The sequence below is a fragment of the Balaenoptera musculus genome, chromosome 17 (assembly GCF_009873245.2).
Source record: "Balaenoptera musculus isolate JJ_BM4_2016_0621 chromosome 17, mBalMus1.pri.v3, whole genome shotgun sequence".
Taxonomy (NCBI): domain Eukaryota; kingdom Metazoa; phylum Chordata; class Mammalia; order Artiodactyla; family Balaenopteridae; genus Balaenoptera; species Balaenoptera musculus.
The window spans coordinates 29,560,273-29,576,438 of NC_045801.1; the positions used below are offsets into that span (position 1 = coordinate 29,560,273).

A 16,166-nucleotide genomic window follows, 5' to 3' on the forward strand; every position below is an offset into this window, starting at 1 on the left:
TGGTGTGTGCATGTGTGAGTGTATGGGAGAAATGGTATTTCTGATGACTGGGGGATATTCACTGGAATATCATGTCAAATGCTGGGCCACTCCCTAAACTGAAGTGTTTCCAATCACTTCCAAATTCTGTGACAAAAATCAAAGACTCTGAAAGATGAGAAACAGATTCACTGTTGCTGTTATGTGCTTTGTCAGCTCTGCTTGTGCCCTATGGGCCAATCTCAGGGGCTGAATTTTCTTATCTGGGAAATGGGACCAGGGACTTCAACTCAGATTGACTTGGGTGTTCTCAGACATACATAAAGTGAATAACACTAAAATTCTTAGCATATAAATACTGCTATGTAATAGTGATTCCATAAAAATAGTTATGGATAGGCATTAATGGAACAATTAATAAACATGACTATTTTAATATTCTTGTTGTTTCTATATGATTGTCTCAAGTCTCCAAACTTCTGAACATCTTCTGAAACTGAAGGCATAGAGAAAGAAATTTAAATGATACAAAATGCTAGCATAATAATATGGTACCTGTGGTAATATTTGCAAACATTCCTACTGCCATGGTTAGCAGTATAAATTCTTATCTTTTGCCTAGGGGGTAAATACATTCATTCCTACAGTAATGAATTCAGGACAGAAGATTTCACCAGAGTGAAATCAGATAGCGTAAGTGTATTTAATGTAATACTTTGTTAAACAGAGTATTCCCCAAACTCAAGGCACCTAAAAGTTCAATTCAGGAGACTTTGAGGGTGGGGGAGGGAGGAGGATTATGAATGAGAAATACTTCGGTAGAAACTGAACTTTTCTTTGAAGAAACAAGGCCCCAATTTCTAGCGTACTCCAAGAAAGGGATCAGAGGTTTTCGTAAGTTTTTCTGGAGGAGACACAAAGTCAAGAAATACAACCTCTAAGGATAAGCAAAGTATTGGAATACTCTTTTTACTCCCTAAACCGAAGACGCGTTTTAGTTTCAGCCTTGCTAACACCTTCCCGTAAATCAAAGCCAAGAAGTAAAACTTAAGAGTGGCAGAGGTGTGGCATCTTTCGGGGTGCGGCTCAAGTTTAAACGCCACTTTAGAAGCAGCCGTCCCGGCCGGGAGCTCGGAAAGGAAGGTTTAGGAGAAGCCGTCAGTCAGTCAGATCTTCCTGCTGGAAGGTCGGCGCTGAGGTTGGAGCCGACCCCGGAGCAGCGGAGAAGACGCCCTGGGGGTGAAGACAGCTGGGCTGTCGGGCCAGCACAGTCAGGGGGCGCCTCCACCTCAGCTACTCTTCAGTTTAGCCACCCACTCCAGGAAAGCCCGGAGGGGATTCGCCGGGGGTTAGGCTCGCTGGAGGCTGTCAGCGCTCTTTAGGACCTCAGGGAAACCGGAGAGGTTCTGGCTTTAGGACCCAGGAACTCCGAGGCAGCCCTGACTTAGTTGCCTTGGACCACAGCACCACCTACTTATAGAAGCATCCCGAGCCTCGGCCCGACTGCATCTCCATCGGAAAGTGAGCTCGCCATCCCTTCGGCCTCCCGGGAGCGTTCTGTCCCCCACAGCTTGGAAACGGAGAAACCTTAGCTGTGAAGTGGCTGTGGAGAGAGCTCTGGAAACCGCACAATTGGACAGGGACCCAGAGAGTGAGAGCGGGCGTAACCCTTGCCGTAGGATCGCACTCACCGGCGGGGACGCAGCATCCCAGAGGCTGCGGACCCGCCCGCCCCGCCGCGCTCCTGCTAGGCGCGGTCAGTCCAGAGGACCCTCCGGGCACTTCGAACCCAAGGCAGGCGCCGGGATCCCAGAGCTGCTACGCGCTCCCGGCGGGTCTCGGCAAACTTTTCCCCAGCCCACGTGCTAGCGAGGCGTCTGGCTTTCCGAGCCCTGGATGGAGCTCCGCGCCTAGGCACGCCACACAGCCTGAGACGTAAGTGCTCACGGTAGGCGACCCGCGCCTGGCCACCGCGACCACGGCGCTTGGGTACCCCACTGTGGGACCAAAGGACCGAAGAGTGCGCCTTTAACCCTGCACCCTCGGGAACTGTGGAGCTCTTTTCTTTTCCGGAGCGCCCGCGCAAAGTCCTTTCCCCCGGGTCGGAGCCTATAGGTCTGCAGAGGTTGCTAATTCACTGATTGTAATCACCTTCCTCTCCAAGTTGCAGGCAGCTGTGCGCTCGGGGTTAAGCTGCTCCGCAGCTCCTGCCAGGCAGTGGGTTCGCTTCCCCCCTCCCTCCCCTTCTTAAATTGGGACGCGTGAAGAGGCAGCTGCCTCCCTGGGCCTCTCTCCACCCGGCTTCTCCTCCTCGTCTCTCAGGTTCAAGGCGGAAAGATGCTGGTTGCGCCGAACTGACCAGTGCAGGCCCCTGGGCTAGTGGCGACTCCCCCTCGGCGTCTTCCTCAATAGCGCGGACGGCGCCGGCTCCTCGGATGAGCCCTCCAGTTCCCCGACTTTGAGAGGCGTCTCTCCCCCGCCCGACCGCCCAGATGCAGTTTCGTCTCTTCTCCTTTGCCCTCATCATCCTGAACTGTATGGATTACAGCCACTGCCAAGGCAATCGATGGAGACGCAGTAAGAGAGGTGGGTTCTGCCCTGCCGGAGGCGCGTGGGGTCGGGGTCGGGGGCGCGGGTGGCGGCGCTCGCTCAGGGGCTCAGGTGGGCAGGACCGTGCCCTGCACCCCCCGCCATTGCGCGCCACCGCTCCCCGCTTTCCGGTCTCCAGAGCTCCGCCGAACGCTCTGTCTTTTCCGTCCTCAGAAGGCGCGGCGAGCCGGAGCGAAACGCGCGGCGAGCCGGGCGTCCTGCGGGAGTTCAGGGCTGAGCGCTGCGGTCCGTACCCCCGTTGACTGCCGAGCTTCTACTTCGGAACTCTTCTCTCTTTCGGTCTCGCTCTTTTTTTAAAACCTGGCATCCTTTTTTCTTGTTCTTTTTGCCGTTTTTCTCTTTCTAGTCCTCTCAACCATCTCCCCTGAAGCTCATCTTTCTCTACATTCACCATCCACGTGCGCCCCAAGTCCTGACCCCAGATAGCTTTGGACACGGCCTACTACTCTGTGTGTGTGTGTTGGGGTGTGTGTGTGTGTGTGTGTGACTGCGCGCGCGTGTGGGATAGAGAGCTGGGGACAGGTACCAAGTCGATGTGGAGGACCTGCATTTTTAGGAAAAGAGCAACATTGATTTCTTTTTCTGGACGCTAAGACTAGATGGGATGACGACCTGAACTTAGTGCATTGAGCGGCAACTCGTGCGCAGGATTTTTTTTGGGGGGGGGGAACGCTTGCTTGCAGGGTGATGTTTTGGAGACAGGCCCGACTTTGCCCTCTGTGTTTACTCCCCTCAAAAGCAGCTACTTCTGAGAGAGGTGCCGGCACTCAGTGAAACTCACCTGCGGCTTCTTAACCTCCTCCTCCCTGTCCATCACCTGTGTGCACTGTGGGGCGGCGAGTGGACGCCTTCAGGAAGGTTTCAGAAAGCTAGATTTCCTGATGATTTAGTGCGCCCGTATTTCTGTCTCCGAGTCCTGCTGCGGCTGCAGCTAATCCAACTGCATTTTAAGGGAAGGGCCGCTAAACCCAGTGAAGTCCGCTGAAGGATTTAAACACAAACCGCAACACCCCCGCTCCCAGCACGCACAGCCCCACCTTGCAGTACCGCCTCACGGAAGGTGCACAGCAGCCCCTTAGAGTTTATCAGTCTTGGTCGTGCAGTTTGGACTTTTGCGCAGTTGGAATTTGTCTTGAGGTTAACAGATTTTGATTTTTCTGGGATATGAACGTCTCACTCGACTTGTGATGCGGTTTATTTACAACTCGTTTCATGGAATCTCCAGTCCTGCCTCCAGATTTTGGAGAGAGCTTTCTGCGCCCTAATTTTTCAAAGCTTTTTAGGACGTCGTTAAGCTGTTCTCACCTACCCGCAGGGCTGAAGGTTGGCCGGCCAGAGGGCAGAGCTCAGGATAACTTGGTGGTGTGCGATTTCCGCCGCCTCTGCTCTCCAATTGACACTATGAAACTGTGGTTTATGAGAAGGATACCCCTTTCTCTCGCCCTCATTTCTCTTACTCTCCTTGTCTTTCATTTCTGACATTTGGAAAATGCTTATTTTCAGAAGTTTTTCTGAATAAATGTACTAGGGAGGAACTTCTTCCCAGAGGCCATGAAAGTTTGATACTGATATCAGTCTTGCCAAAGTCCCTTTCCATCTCCTTCACCTCCCCTCTGCCTCCTTTCTCCACTCCGGTATTTTCTTTCCAGGTATCACTTGGTAGAACTAGCAATTTTTGATTACACTGTGGTCTAAGTGGTCAAAGTGTTTGGAGAGGCTTCCCTACACCCCACACCCCCTGCCCCCAAGTAGACACTGCAGCCTATTTGGTTGAAAAGACTGAAGTGCTTTAAAATGTTCAAAATACAAAATATCTAAAATCCTTTGCCAAATTCTTGTTTATTAGATGACTTGCTAATTCAGCGATGTCTTTCTGATCCACATTGCCTGCCCCATTGTGGTTGAACTGGGAAGAATCAAGCATGTTGCTTTAGTAGAACTTAATGCAGAGATGCTCTTTGGTGGAACATGACATTACAGCACTCCTGCGGCCAGAAGCGATACTGCATGCTTTCCTTTGCAGTGCCATCTCCAAAGTTCTGCCTATACCTCCTTAGGTATCTGATGCAAAACCTATTTGTTTCAAAGCTGCTTTAGCAAAATCTCATGGCAGTTACCACCACAGCCCCAAGTGCTGACGTTTAGAAACCCAGCTCTAAAGTGTGCAGTAGTAACTTTTGCCAGACAAACCTCTCAATTTAATAAGATTCAAATGCTTTCAAGTACATGTAAACTGGTAAGGTTGTAAAGAAAAAATTCTATCAAAATGTGTGTGTTTTCCTTAACAGATGTCCCTTCCCAAATCTCAAGCTTCTGGCTAAAATAACTGCAACCCTTAAAAGTGACCACACTATCTGTACCAACAAAGGGTGTACTGTGTTTTTAATTAAAAGTGGAACTACTTAAAGTGCTGGCTAGACAGTGTAGGGTGATAGTAGCTTTTCTGCTTTGCAAGGAAGCTTAAGGATTGCATTGTGAGAGTATTGAAATGAATAGAGATCTAACTCAGGTTGTGTGAATTGTCCCTCTTCACAGGCTTAAGCTGGTTTTAATTGATCTCATGTCCACTGATTGATCCTACACCAATTGTTGCGCATACCAAACAATTGGCTTTCCCAAAGGAGATTGATTTAAATTAGTTCCTTGGTGAATGCTTGACTACTAGCCAAATCATGTCAGCAGTGACAGTTGACATGCTAGAGCCTATTGTGGTACCAACATTTCCCCCTTTCCCTTTGTTTTGGATAGTGGCAGTTAAGTATTACTTTCTAGGAAGAAAAGTGATTAGTACATTAAAAAAAGGTGTTGTGGCTTAGAAGATCAGTTATTTTCTTGGCTTTGTGCTGTGATGTCGGCAGCAGTGATACCAGGATTGGTTAGGCTAATGCCCGGGATCTGATTCTTTTTCTTTTTTTCATATTCCATCTGCAAATAATCAAACCTTCACTGTGGAGCATTCTCAGAACTCCTTTGGCATTATGTTTAGTCTGCTCTATGATCTCAGATGCTCTATAATATCATTTTCTTAATGAAATAAAATTCTTGGCAGAGATCAGATAATTTAGTCAGTTAAAATCAATTGCATCCAGTCTGGAATAGAGAGCAAATATATCATTTAACTTTATGCTTTATTTCAAAATATGGCCAGAGGATTAGAGACCAGAATGTCAGATAAAACTGTGTACGGGAGAGACTATCATCAACAACACTAGCCATCTACTAGTCCTTTTGTCTGCTTATTTAGAAAACAAAATCATACAATAAAAGTGCATTTGATAATCACTACTGGGGCCTGGCAGAAGTACATCTGAAAGTCAGGCACAAACACAGTAGTGAGAATGAATATCTTGTAGAGGGGAGACACATGCCAACGTTTTGAAAAGCTGATTGACAACTCATGTTGTGTCTATGTGGTAACAATCAGAACTCATTGGCCCCCTCACCCTCCAGCCCCCTTCAAAATCATAGTCATTATTAGCTACTGTTAACCCTGTGGCCTGTATCTGTCTTGGGACCTCTTATGATTTATTTGTATGGTAAACTGGGTTATTCGATTTGTTTTATTTTTTGGAATGGTTGTAAGCCACATTTCAGGCCGAATTACTGAAAGGTAGATAGACAAATCATAACTTTATTATGGTCTTCTGGGCTTTCTTGAGCTTAGTATGTAGTGATTTCATTTTATATCTCGTTCATTCTATTGATATGCCCAGTCACAAATTCACCAGGGATTTATGAAAACTTCTTGATGAAATTCTTTAAAAGCAGCAAGGCTCCCAGACATGTAATTGTGTTTCTGGTGGTCTGAGGGTAGGGGGCGTGGTATGACAAGTGTTTCCCGCCATAGCCTTTTCCCTCCTGAAGCCTCAGCTTCTCTCTCCATAACCGCTCATTTTCCTATGATTAGATTTGGCTTCTTCCATGAAACTGAAGTGTTTATCACAAATAGTGTGGTATGTTACTGGCAACTTCGGTTGTTTAAACAAAACAAAACAAAACACTACATTTTCTCTTAAACCTTATAGGGCTGAATTAATTAGTGTTTTAAAAAATCAAATGAGATGTGGAGATATTTACAGGTTTTACAAGTACTTTTAATGATAGCTTATTTCTCACAGTATTCTTTCAAAATACAAAATGGCACATGGAACATATTAACCTACGCTTAAAAGCTTCGGAATACATTTGTAGGCCTGCTTTTTTAAGTTTAGAGTGTTTCAGAGAAGCTCATGTGATGTTTTAACTTTGCAGCATAAATATGTTCTTTCTTTTCTTTTGTTCTTTTGTTAATGGGCTTTTCTTCCAGCATAATTCTGAGTTTTTCTGGCCAGTACCTTACCAGTGCACAGAGGTTAGAAAGTTGCCATTTCCCCAACCAACATCTTATTCCTCTCTTGAAATTTGGAAGTGATTCAGAATAGGTGACATTTCCTCAGGCCTCCACTTCTTCTGGCTTTCGTTATCTGTTTATAAATCTAGCTTGGGTCGAATCCAGTGTTTACAGAAATCACAAGTTGGAGATGACACTTCTAATTTCTTTTTTTTTAAAAATAGATTTATTTTATTTATTTATTTGTTTATTGGCTGTGTTGGGTCTTCCGTTGCTGTGCGCCGGCTTTCTCTAGTTGCTGCGAGCAGGGGCTACTCTTGGTTGTGGTGCACAGCTTCTCATAGCTGTGGTTTCTTTTGTTGTGGAGCACGGGCTCTAGGCGCGCGGGCTTCAGTAGTTGTGGCACACGGGCTTAGTTGCTCCGTGGCATGTGGGATCTTCCCGGACCAGGGATCGAACCCGTGTCCCCTGAATTGGCAGGCGGATTCTTAACCACTGCTCCACCAGGGAAGCCCCGACGCTTCTAATTTCTTAATGCAAAACTACCTCTTGATTTATTCAGACTAACTGGACAGTTTATAGATTATCCAGGCTTTTTACTTCTTTTCTTCCAACTGACTGCCTTTTGAACCAATTTTTTTTTTCTGGAAATAAGCACTCTTACCCCTCCCAAGTTCAGGAAATAGATGACAGACAAATCATTTGACAGAGTACTTGAGAACCACCCTGCTAAAAGGAGGTGGTAAGCTCTGGGATAAAAGTAAAGTTTAAAATTTTCTTTTTTCAAAATGTGATGGTCATTATTTTTTTCCCCATTATCTGCCACAATCAAGGATTGACCATTAGATACAGTGTTGCATGTCATATTTATACATTTTCACAATTTTAGCTGGAATAAATATGGAAGGCACTAATTAATACAGTACATAAGTAGTATATAATTATATATGTTAGGGAAGGCGTATCTACTTACATGCATACAGGTACGTGTATATGTAGGTATGTGGGGTGGGGCATGGTGTAACTATGGAGAATTGGGTTTTTGTAACTAAAAATGATTTTTACTCGTCTTTCCCATTTTTCATCTTTTTCTCAGGACAACAGAGCAGGACAGGGATAGGTGAGGGGGCTGAGGACTAGGAGAGGGAATGGGTAAGGATACAGTGTTTTTATTCTTTCCAAGACCCACCCCCCATGTATCCTTCTCTCCTCTAGGACCTTTCTGTGTCCAGTCACCCTCTTTTCAAGCCTGCTGCTATCCCCCCATCCTAAAATTCCTAATTTCCTTCTTTCTCACCTTACTTTCCAATCTTTTTCTTGACTTCAACCCTTCTCTTGTCTTGCCTAATAATCCGCTTTCATTCACTCACTTGTCAGTCTGTCACAATCTGACTTCTACCTCCACCATTTTATCGAAAGGGTTTTCTTAATGGTCATCCATACTCACTACTCACCTCAGTGCCAACCCTGCCAACGTTACAGCCCTCCCGTCCCTGAGATTATCACTCCTTTCCAAAGAAAGTCTCTTCCTTTGGCTAGTGACACTGCACTCTAGTTTCACCTCCCATATTCTGCACATTTTTCTTCTTTGGTCCCCTCATTCTGAGTAGGTGTAGGTTCCTATTTCTTTACCTTTATTCTTTCCCTTGGGGGATTTTATCCATCCCTTTATCCTCAACTGCCTTTTCCATGTAAAGTCCTTCAACTCTATCCCTCGTTTTTTTTGAACTCCGGATTATGTTACTCTCTGATTTCCCAACTACTGCCATATGGATAAATATTTCATGCACCCTCATATACGGATAGGTATTCCATTCCATGCACATTCAGTCTTGACAACTCAATTCCTCTTCTATGCGTGGAATTACTCTTCCTCTCCAAAATGTGTTCCTCTACCTGTGTTTCTTTTTTCTGTTCAAGGGTTTCTGTGTGTCAAGGCTGGAAGCCTAGCTGTAGTCTTTGACTTTCCTATTGTTTCTTTTGTTGGTTTGTTCAGTCTTAGTGGGTATCAGAAATGTCGTTTACATCTACCCCATACTCTCCATTCCCAGAGGTATTTCCTAGCTCAGGTCCTCACTGACTCATTTCCCATCATCCACTTCTTCCTCACTCCATCCTTTACAATGCTGCCACATTGAATTTTTCTCAATGTGATCCACAAATCTGATCATGTTACTTCTTTGCTAATAAACCTCAAACCTCCCAGGTCTCCATATTGACGGCAGAATAAATTCCAGCTTCTTTCACTTTACATTCAAGGGTACTCTACCATCTGATCACAGCCTGTTTCCAACCTTCCACCACCACGAAAGCACTGTATGCTTAAGCTACACCATATGAGTTCATTTCCAAGCATACCGTTATGTTTTCATGTTTTTGTGTTGTCGAGCATGTGGTGGTGCCCAGCTAAATAAAAGGTCACCGTTTCTGTGAAGCCTTCCTGGAATTTTCCCTAGAAGCTTTCTTAGCTTTTCATGCTACTCCTAAAGGACTCTCATTTCCCCCTTTATTTTGGCTACTTTGCCGCATGTGTCATCTTTACTATATTTTAAGCTCCTCTAGGGCAGAACTTTGGCATATTCATCTTAATACTCCCCAAACCAGGCCAACTAGAGTGCTTCCTCCACAAGCTGTGGCTGAACAGGAAGTCAGTGATGATGAGATTTTGTTGTTTGCCCTTAAAATAATGCTAATGACTTAATGAGAAATGTTTTTCTTTTCAATTCGAAGTTCTTTGAGCATAGTTGAAGTTTGAATGAATAATTAGGATACTAGGTATAATTTGATTATTTACTATTCTTTTTTAGAGTTTAAAGATGAGCAACACTGACGTATAAAAGCATCCCAGCCTAGCCTTATTCTGAAGTCTCTGATAATCTTCAGAATTTCAGAGTACACTAGTGCTTGCGTGTGTATTCGTATCCCTGTTTATTATTTGAATGATAGAGTATCCCAAATGGTGGGTGAGTTTGGACAGGGGAAGGGAAACTCTGTGGGAGTCACCCATATATAAAAAATACTTCTAAACAAAGGGCCAATAAAGGATTTTCATCCCCAAACACTTTGTCTGTATGAATAATTATTTAGAGAAAAAAGAAAGTAGCATTTATCTTCTTAAAAGGCAGTCATATTAATAACAAAAATAAATTAGTGCAGGCAAACATTCAATCTTATATTTATGACTTTAGAATAATAAATATAGCAGTGTAGACATACCTATGAGAGACACAGGTGTGTGTGTGTGTGTGTGTATGTGTGTATTTTAGAACAAGTTCTTCTGTAGGTGTGAGTAGACTACATAGTTTTTTGTACGTGCCTTCCAGGAGAGCACTGACATCTTGCTACCCTTTGAAGGAGGTGAGACTGGTTTGACTAATAAAGAAGGTGAGCTGCTTACTGAAATGTGTAATTTAAAAAACTAATTTTTAAGTGGAAGAAAGCTAGAACTAGAATGCAGCCCTCCCGAATTCACTGGCTTTTCCTGTCCACAGTACACTTTGAACATCAGTGTTCGTTTTAAAAGAAGAAATTACCTTTGAGCCCATTCAAAAGTTCTTAGGACCCAGAGTTTTACTGAGCCTCAGAACTTCCTACAACTCATAATTACGCCACTAAAGTAACTGGTATTAAGGAACTGAGGGCTGAGTGGGTGGAGTAACTGAGGTGTAGGACCATAAGTGTGATCTGGTAAAAACTTGCATACTTGTGTTGCTAAATTTTTTATCACTATTCTTGCATATGAATTATAGGAACTTCTTTTATTTCCGGTACTCCCATAGCCAGAACAAATATCTGTGTGTCTGTGGGTGTGTGCTTGTGCATTTGTGTATCAATATGTGTGTTTGTAGGTGTGTGTATATGAATTTTGTACATACACTTATGTATCATAACACCATCATATGATCAGCATAGCCCATCAAGGTTAGAGAAAAGCTAGTAAATATTATTATTTTTACTCTTAAAATGTAGAGAAACTAATTGTACGTAGCTCTCCACCTTATCTTGTCATTTGGGGAAAACCTTTACAATTTACTTAAAACCATTTGATTTTCATCACCTGCTGAAGGATATTAAGAGCACTTATAAAACAGCTGGTTCTGCACATGTCTTTTGAGCAAGGCTTCTTAACTTGGGGTCCAGAGATGGGGCCAGGGTTTTTGTGAGTCTCCTGAAATTAGATGCAAAATGTTTTCTGTTTCTTTTTAGCGTGTAAAGAGAGGATCTAGAGCTTTCACTGAAGTCTTAAAGTGGCCATGGTTCATCTTTCCTTCAACAGGTTAAGAAGCATTGGTTAAAGCAATAGGAGGTAGACCTTGTTAAAGAGCATGATGCCAATTGGCTGCTTCAAATTGACATAAACTTTTAGGAAACAAGTGTCTATTTTCCATGTGTGGGTTTCCAGCCATTTGCCATGTGTTTAATTCACAGTATGAGGACACATTGGAAACACTGTCTCAAGACTTATTTCAGTAAATAATTACTTGGCTAATAATACCTTTCTCAAAGGCAATAGTTGTTAAATTCTATTTCCCTAAGAAGTTTATAAAAGTACAAAATAAACACAGAATAAGGGGTTCTGTTAAAACTTCTCATATAGTCTAATTTTTGTCTCATTAATAAAACAGTAATATAAAGTTTTAGAAATCAGTGTTGCAATTTTCCAGCTGATGATGTGCAGTGCTGGCATTAATAGGATTTGTATGTATCACACTGCCAGTTCACAGACTGGTCAGAACCAGGCTTAGCACTCTTCAATTCTGGCCAAGTAGGCTTCTACAAGATCCTTGCTGTTGGGTCAGCACACTTAGAACTTTTCTACCGTGATGGCCTTCCTCTCTCACCTATCACTGGATTCAGCAATCCAACCAGCCACTTAGCAGTTAAAACACACAGAGCGATAGAGGGCGCACTTTGCATTCTTTTCCTCGTGCTTTGTTCTCTGAAATTTTGTAGGTTTTGTGCTTGCCTTGCTCTGCCCTGCCGGGTAGGTTCAGGTGGGAAACCTGTTCTACTGTTTCCAGTAAGATTGAGGCTGTGAACAACTTGACCTCTTCATGGAGAGAGAGGGAAAAGGAACAAGTAAAGAGAGCTTTCAGTTTTACTGAGAATTTCTGGTTTTGGTCCTTAGTCTCCTTTTGACAAGACCTTCTCGCCAAAAGGCAAACTTAACCAAACTCACAGTTTTAATATCTGTGAGGCAGATATTAAAGCTAGGGATTGTGTTAACCGGGAGGTGGATTCCAGCTTCTATAGCCACTTTGGAAAACATCAGTTTTTATTTTTTTCTAAAGAATGTTTTCCATAAAGTGCATGCCTAAAAATTTAAGCAATTGGTAAAATTTGGAGTTGACCAAACGACTCCAAGTTAATACTTCCCAATTGTTTGCCAAATTCTTTAATCTTTATGTAGAGACCCATTTCATTCAATGGATCTCTCACATTGCAACCCTTTGAGAATGATAAAAATTGTCTGATCTTATCTTGAAAATCTCAAGTTTAATTTTTTTTAGGTTCTCTTTCCCCTTCATGTAATAATGTCTGACATAGGATTTAAAAATTCTCTGGCCCTTCATTGTTGATCACCTTACATTCTGTGTTCTAATGCCTCTTTCTTGGCTTTTGGGAATTCCCTGGCAGCCCAGTGGTTAGGACTTGGCGCTTTCACTGTGTGGGCCCGGGTTCAATCCCTGGTCGGGGTGGGGAAACTAAGATCCCGCGAGCTGAGCAGCGCTTCCAAAAAAAAAAAGGCTGGTTTTTAATGTTGAAGAGATTTGTGCTATATCTTCATATCTTCATTAACCTTCCTATGTATCTATGTATTGATAGTAGACCAGGTTTCAAGTTGAGTCATAGCTGGGTTAATATTCCCATGATCAAGTGACGTGTCCTGTGCCCATCACACCCTTCCCCTCTGCCATCCTCCCCCCCCTCTCCCATAGCCCTTTAGAGTGACTGTGGTATTCGTTATTCTCAGGTGTTCCACTGCTATAACTGGTCTTTGAGGACTCTGCACTGAATGATCCCAGTGGCATGGGAAGAATTGTACCTGGGGCTCCCAGGTTACCATCCTTAAATAAAAATTAAAGCAGTCCTAGTCTTTGACTTGTCCTCTGGGTAGTTCTTGTAGGTGGAAGAATATTTTTTTAAAATTCTAATTTTTGACACTTGCTTCTTGATGATGTTTTAGAGGATCACTTCTTTGGAAGTGTGTATGTATGTGTGTTTAAGGGTCAGGTTTATAGGAAATTTTGAGGGACTCCTGGGTATTAGTTCTGAGCTCTAAGTCAATATGAAGACATGGCAGAGAATAGTTGTAGGTGGAGTGAATAGAAAGAGCAAACATTAAACTTTTCTGTTGACACAGGGATCTGGGTATCTGTCTAATGCTTAGAGAGAAATCAGGGCTGTCCTATCCAAAGCATTCCTTCTACTGGTGAAATATACCTTGTGGTTACTATCCTTCCATCAACTTAGTATTATAGAGAAACTTTGTTAGGGATGGGAGGCTAATTTGAAAAACCAAATGTTGTTTGATAGTGGACAGCAGTGGTTCCCAGAAGTGTGATTAGTGGGTTGAGGTTAGTTTGTTGTGGAGCTCGGAAAGCCGTTCACACCACTCCTGGTGGTCAATAAGTCATGTACTGGCTGATGTGATTCTTGACTGAATCTGTCAATTATGAAAGATTTCTTTGTCCCTCTCCCTTTGAATAATACTATCCTGAAAATCTAGAGCTTGGCAATTGTCTCTTGAAAATTGATTGTCCAAAGTTATGAATTTTGTGCACTTTAATTGTTCTCTCATGTAGAAGTAAAAATAATTAGTTCTTTGCAGCTGCTGTGGGTGATCTCAACATGATTTTGACTTGAAAGCGACTCAAAATGAATAATAACTGTTCTAAAGGATTTGGCAAGCTTCAAGTAGTCATCTTTTTTGTTGAGTTCTGGGAGAGAGTTTTGAAGAAATGGGAGAGTCTGGACCTAGAGAGAGGAGGAAAGAGCAGGATCACTCCTTTCCAAGACTTGAGGCCTGTCACAAGTAAAAAGGGTGTAATTCGTTCTTCCCTTGGGATTAAGGCAAAATGAGGGAGGCTCATAGGGAGGAAGATTATGGGTTATATTTAAGAAACTATCCACTCATGTAAAAGACCCTTTCTTGATGCCCCGAGTCATTGGAACTTGCCCTTTTCCAGCAGCAGAGGGTACCTCTTAAGAGTGTTGTAAAGCCAGTGGCTGTATTGAGTGTAGAGAAACCTTGAAGGGCCACTCACACCATAAAAGCCATGATGAGCACATCTGCAATGTATCTGGCATCTAATATTTAAATAGAAATTCTTGTTGACAATTATTCAACTCAAATTATAAGACCCAAATAATGTCCTTCCTAAATAGAGAACACTAAACAAAATTACTTCTTTAGATTCTGCATCACATGCCTCTGTCGTCATTCTAAACTTCAGTGATAAATAGTATTATACATATTGAAGTCTAATCTGAATTCCTAAAAAAAGAAAAGATGTATTTCTCAAGTCTTACATGACCATGATGTCAATTTCGAGAATGTTTCATTATAAGAAGGTCAGATTTCAGTGCAACTATAACCAGCATGGGTTATGCCATACAAATACCCTGCTGTCTTTAATGGGGTTACTAGACTGGAAGATAAAGAAGCATTGGACAAAAATTCATTAATAATAATACTTTGCACTTATGAAAGCATAATAGGGTTAAAAATTCTTTTGGAACAGGTAGAGAAATGAACATATATCATCTTCTGTTACTTACTTGGATTACATTTGACAGAGTGGTGAGTAATGGATTGATGTGCACTTTGCAGGAAACCTGGCATAGTAAAGGACCCTCTCTTCAGCCTAGTTTGGAACAATATTTTCTTAATGATTAGGTTGAAAACAGATGGGCATGCCATCCACACTTTTGCATAATATGAAGTAGAAGAGGACATTTAAAAGGTCGGTTGACGTTACAAAAAGATCTCGATGGCTGGGAATGGCAGGATGAATTTGTGAATGAAATCTTTTTTTTTAAACATCTGTATTGGAGTATAATTGCTTTACAATGGTGAGTTAGTTTCTGCTGTATAACAAAGTGAATCAGCTATACATATACATATATCCCCATATCCCCCCCCCTTGCGTCTCCCTCCCACCCTCCCAATCCCACCCCTCTAGGTGGTCACAAAACACCGAGCTGATCTCCCTGTGCTATGCAGCTGCTTCCCACTAGCTAGAAAAAAAATGCAGTTTAGATCTTAAGATCAAGGAACCAACTGTGGACGAATAGGATGTTGGAGACAAGGGGTTACCACTGATTTTTGAGGTGACAATGTGATATAGTTGCATAAAGAAGTCAGCTACATTAAGAGAAATATTTACCTAGATTAAAGAATGAGGCAGATGAAGGTCCTCAGCCCACACCAGTGGTTTGTTCTAGATGTCATTACTTTCAGAAGTGCATTTGCAGCACACATTATACTGTATTGATTTCCTAGGACTGTTGTAACAAAGTACCACAAACTGGATGGCTTAAAAGAATAGAAATTAATTTTCTCACAGTTCTGGAGGCTAGAAGTCCAAAATTAAGGTGTCAGCAGGTCTATACTCCCTCTGAGACTATAGGGGAGGATCATTTCTTGCTGCTTCCAGCTTCTGGGGACCCCAGATGTTCCTTACTTTGTGGCAGCTCTGTCTTCACCTTCACACGGCTGTCATCCCTCTGTGATGGTCTCTCATCTCTTCTTATAAGAATACCGCTTATGTTGGATTAAGTCCCACACCGGTGACCCCATGTTAACTTAATTTCAGCTACAAAGACACTATTTCAAAATAAACTCACATTCACAGGTACTGAGGATTAGACTTCAGCGTATATTTTGGGGGGCACAATTCAACCCATAAGTCCTAACCTGTGGCAGACCTGTAGGTTCTTTAAATCCTCATTTTCACAACTCTGTGTAATAAGTATTATTATTATTAATGATACCATAAAAATAATAGTATTAAAAGAAAAAGTAATGGCAATAGAAGTATAATAACTAGTAGAGCACTGTACATAGCTGCTCAGATTGTGTACTGCACATAAAGCATGATATTAATGACACCCCCTGGACTTGTGCACACAGTGGCCCTTGGGGGGGGGGGATGCTTTAGACATGGTTTATAAGTGTACAGGTTTTGGAATCGGACTCTCAAATTCCTTCCTGCCCCTGAAGTTCCACGAAATTGCACGAATC

At 42.8% G+C, this 16,166-nt stretch overlaps 1 protein-coding gene across 3 annotated transcripts in view; it reads left to right on the plus strand.

The window, feature by feature from the left end:
- The first annotated feature begins 2,471 nt into the window (after positions 1 to 2,471).
- Positions 2,472 to 16,166, plus strand: part of RSPO2 (R-spondin 2) — a 166,594-nt gene continuing 152,899 nt past the window's right edge. For 2 of the 3 annotated variants that reach the window (XM_036830624.1, XM_036830626.1), the window contains exon 1: positions 2,472 to 2,565. In XM_036830624.1, coding sequence (XP_036686519.1) covers positions 2,472 to 2,565 — 94 coding nt within the window. Of the gene's footprint in view, positions 2,570 to 16,166 lie in introns of all 3 variants that reach the window. The other variant, XM_036830625.1, reaches the window with a different exon arrangement.